The sequence below is a fragment of the Seriola lalandi genome, unplaced genomic scaffold (genome assembly GCF_002814215.2).
Source record: "Seriola lalandi dorsalis isolate HSWRI2012SDOR001 ecotype SW California unplaced genomic scaffold, Sedor1 jcf7180002054518, whole genome shotgun sequence".
Lineage (NCBI taxonomy): Eukaryota > Metazoa > Chordata > Actinopteri > Carangiformes > Carangidae > Seriola > Seriola lalandi.
In genome coordinates this window covers 81,239-84,053 of record NW_019525071.1, presented here as the reverse complement: position 1 = coordinate 84,053, position 2,815 = coordinate 81,239, and the positions used below count along the sequence as shown (strand labels likewise).

At 37.2% G+C, this 2,815-nt stretch overlaps 1 protein-coding gene across 1 annotated transcript in view; it reads right to left on the bottom strand.

Moving 5' to 3' along the window:
• Nucleotides 1-2,815, bottom strand: part of LOC111660426 (integrin alpha-X-like) — a 17,249-nt gene that overhangs the window by 8,892 nt on the left and 5,542 nt on the right. Inside the window, 5 exon segments of the mRNA XM_087175927.1 lie at nt 1-132; nt 233-363; nt 612-726; nt 2,241-2,314; nt 2,403-2,508. The exon segment at nt 1-132 is cut by the window's left edge and continues 64 nt beyond it. Of these exon segments, the coding sequence (XP_087032053.1) occupies nt 1-132; nt 233-363; nt 612-726; nt 2,241-2,314; nt 2,403-2,508 (558 nt within the window).

The following is a 2,815-nucleotide window of genomic DNA, read 5'->3' as shown; positions in this document are numbered from 1 at the left end:
GAGGGCTCTGTGAGTGTTGGTGAGACTCTTCATGTGGGGCTCTTTCATAAGTTTATCAAGAGCTGTACCAGCCTGATAGTCATTGAAGTCAAAAACCTTCCTGTAATATGAGGAGAACTGAGCTGCTGCAAACTGGAAAAAAACAGATGACATAATACATTATTTATTTAACATTATGTATAGATACAATTTGACAAATATGAATTCTTTCGTATTGCATAAGTGCAGTGACCTTGATCGATGTGTTCTTAAAGATGTCCATTATATCCACTATGAAATCTTTATTTTTTGTGAATTCCTCTTCGGTCATACTCCCTGATCCATCAAACAGAAAGACGAGGTCCACTGTCTGTTTTGTGTATTCTGAAGGAATGTTGAGTGAGAATTGGTGTCGAAGTTTAGTCGGGACAAAGACATTGAGAATAATATTTTACTGCAAGACGCACGTTTTAACCACAGAGTTGGAGAAGTTTACGGTCTCCAAATGTCTATTTTGTGCATTCTGAAAAAAAATATTTGGAGTGAAGATTTGAATAGAAACTTTGTCAGGACAAAAACATGAAAGAGGAACAAGATGTTATAACCACGGAGTTGGAAAATTGACTTTATACCTGGGAAATTAAGTGTGGAAGAGGAGACTTGCTGAAGACCATCTGTCATCTTGTAACACACACTATTTTGATAGGAGATGTGATGACATTCATGGACCGCACTGGAACTGCAAACCTTAGAACATAACAGAATATAACTTAAGCATGTTACCATGCTAACGCTTGCTAGCACTAAACACAAAGTGCAGCTGACACTGATGGGAATGTCATTAGTGATGCAGGATCATAAACAAAAAAGATGACTTGTTGATCTGTTGGTGGCACTAGTTGAACAGTTAAGAGATCCCCAGTACAATTACAATACATCGTGAGGAGAGCATGAATATCTGTAACACATTTCATGGCAATTAAATCTTCATCATCCATCTCAACAGTTGCTGAGATAATTCGGTCTGGATGGACGAGTTGGACCAACTTTGCCATGAGCCACGCTGCTAGTGTAAATACTGTATTTATGTGGATGGCATGCTTAAATAATGATAAGAGTGGCAAACCCTCAGACTCCAGTGGTCCCGGCAGGTATGTGCTTTTGTGAGCTCCCTAAGGATTCTGATGAATACTGAAAGTACAAAATAAAATCTACACTTGGTGGTGATATTACACCCGAGTTGAATCTGTTACTTGTCCCGGTATAAAACTGTGGTGATGTAGTATGAGATCAGTCCAATAAGCTGTGATGTCTAGTCACTAACAAATTTCTATTAAAGAGGTGGACTGGACTTGAGAACATTACTGGACTTCTGCATGACAGCTCTAGGTTTTGTTGTATTTTATCAATGTGAACATTCCACAAAATTAATTAAATGATCATTGATCACCCAAACTCAGCCGACTATGTTAGAATTTGCTTGCTGTCACAGATATATACTAACTACTTGCCGGAACTTGCTTCTTGTTGGAGCTGATAGCTAAACAGGGTCATAATCACAGAATAAATTAGTTGATTGGTTCCTCGCTTAGCCAGTTAGTTGGATCCTGAGAGATGTGAAGAATCCAGAAAGCTTGGCTTGACTCCTTCCCATCTTCAGAACAAAAGAAGCCCTCTCTTAATCCTTGTATTTTAAGTAAATTCTACACCCATCTCTAAACTATCATTTTTATCCAAGAGTTTAGAAAACAGTGTCTCCACACAATTGATTTCTTTTATGAACAATAATCAAATTTGAGAAAAAATTCAATCTGGTTTTCACTCTCTGCACAGCACTGAGACTGCTGTGCTGTTGGGAGTAATCAGGTCAACTGCCCAGTCTGACTTGCTGCAGTTAGACTACTTTAATTGAGGCTGGTTGGTCGAGTGAAGCAGCAGAGAGGAAATCACTGAACAGGCATCCAAAAAGAAAAAAAAGATCAAATAATGAATAACCATGTCAACCATGCTAAAGTGCTAAATATTACATGCATTAGCATGTTAACCCTTTATGGGTCTTTATTTTGTTGTTTGAAGAATAAAAATCAATTTTTCCTCTGTTGTTATACAAACATTTTATGTTCATATTGTCAAACATACTGTTTATCTGCACCTGTATGTATGAATAGTTAGACAGCGCTGTGAGCATTTACTCTAGTTACTATGGGTTAAAGATGTAGATTTCCAATTAGTCCAGATTTTGCCTTTTTGACTTTACTCACATTATAGAAGACGGCACTGAATCCACTCTGAGACATTTCACCAGCTATGTCTCCTGCCCGAGCCACACTGGAGCCTAAATATGAGACAAAACTAGTTCATGTTTTCTCAGGATTTTTCTAACAAAATTATCAAACAAAGAGGGGAAAATAATTGAACATCACCTTCGAGTATTCCCTTGAGTCCGTTGTAGTTCTCGATCTTGAAGACATATTTTTCTGTCGGTTGTGAAGCAATGACCTCAAATTTATCCAACTTAGCATCTTTGACCTGAAACCAGAATGCTCCTTGAAATTATAAAGTACCTCCAAGTAAAAGACAAACAACACAGTTTTGTTGAAGGCTGAGTTTGGAAATTTACAGACAAAATATTTAATTCTTCCCATGCTGGTAAAACCATGTCTGAACTATTGTTTTTTTCTGACTGTGTTTCATCCACATAGCAGTGAACAGAACAGTTCCACGAACTGATCCCTGAGGTGTACCACATGTAACTGTTTTAAATAATAATGTAATCAACAAATTTTATTCATTAAGTAAAAAAGAGTCAATGAGATATATTAAATCACAGCTTACC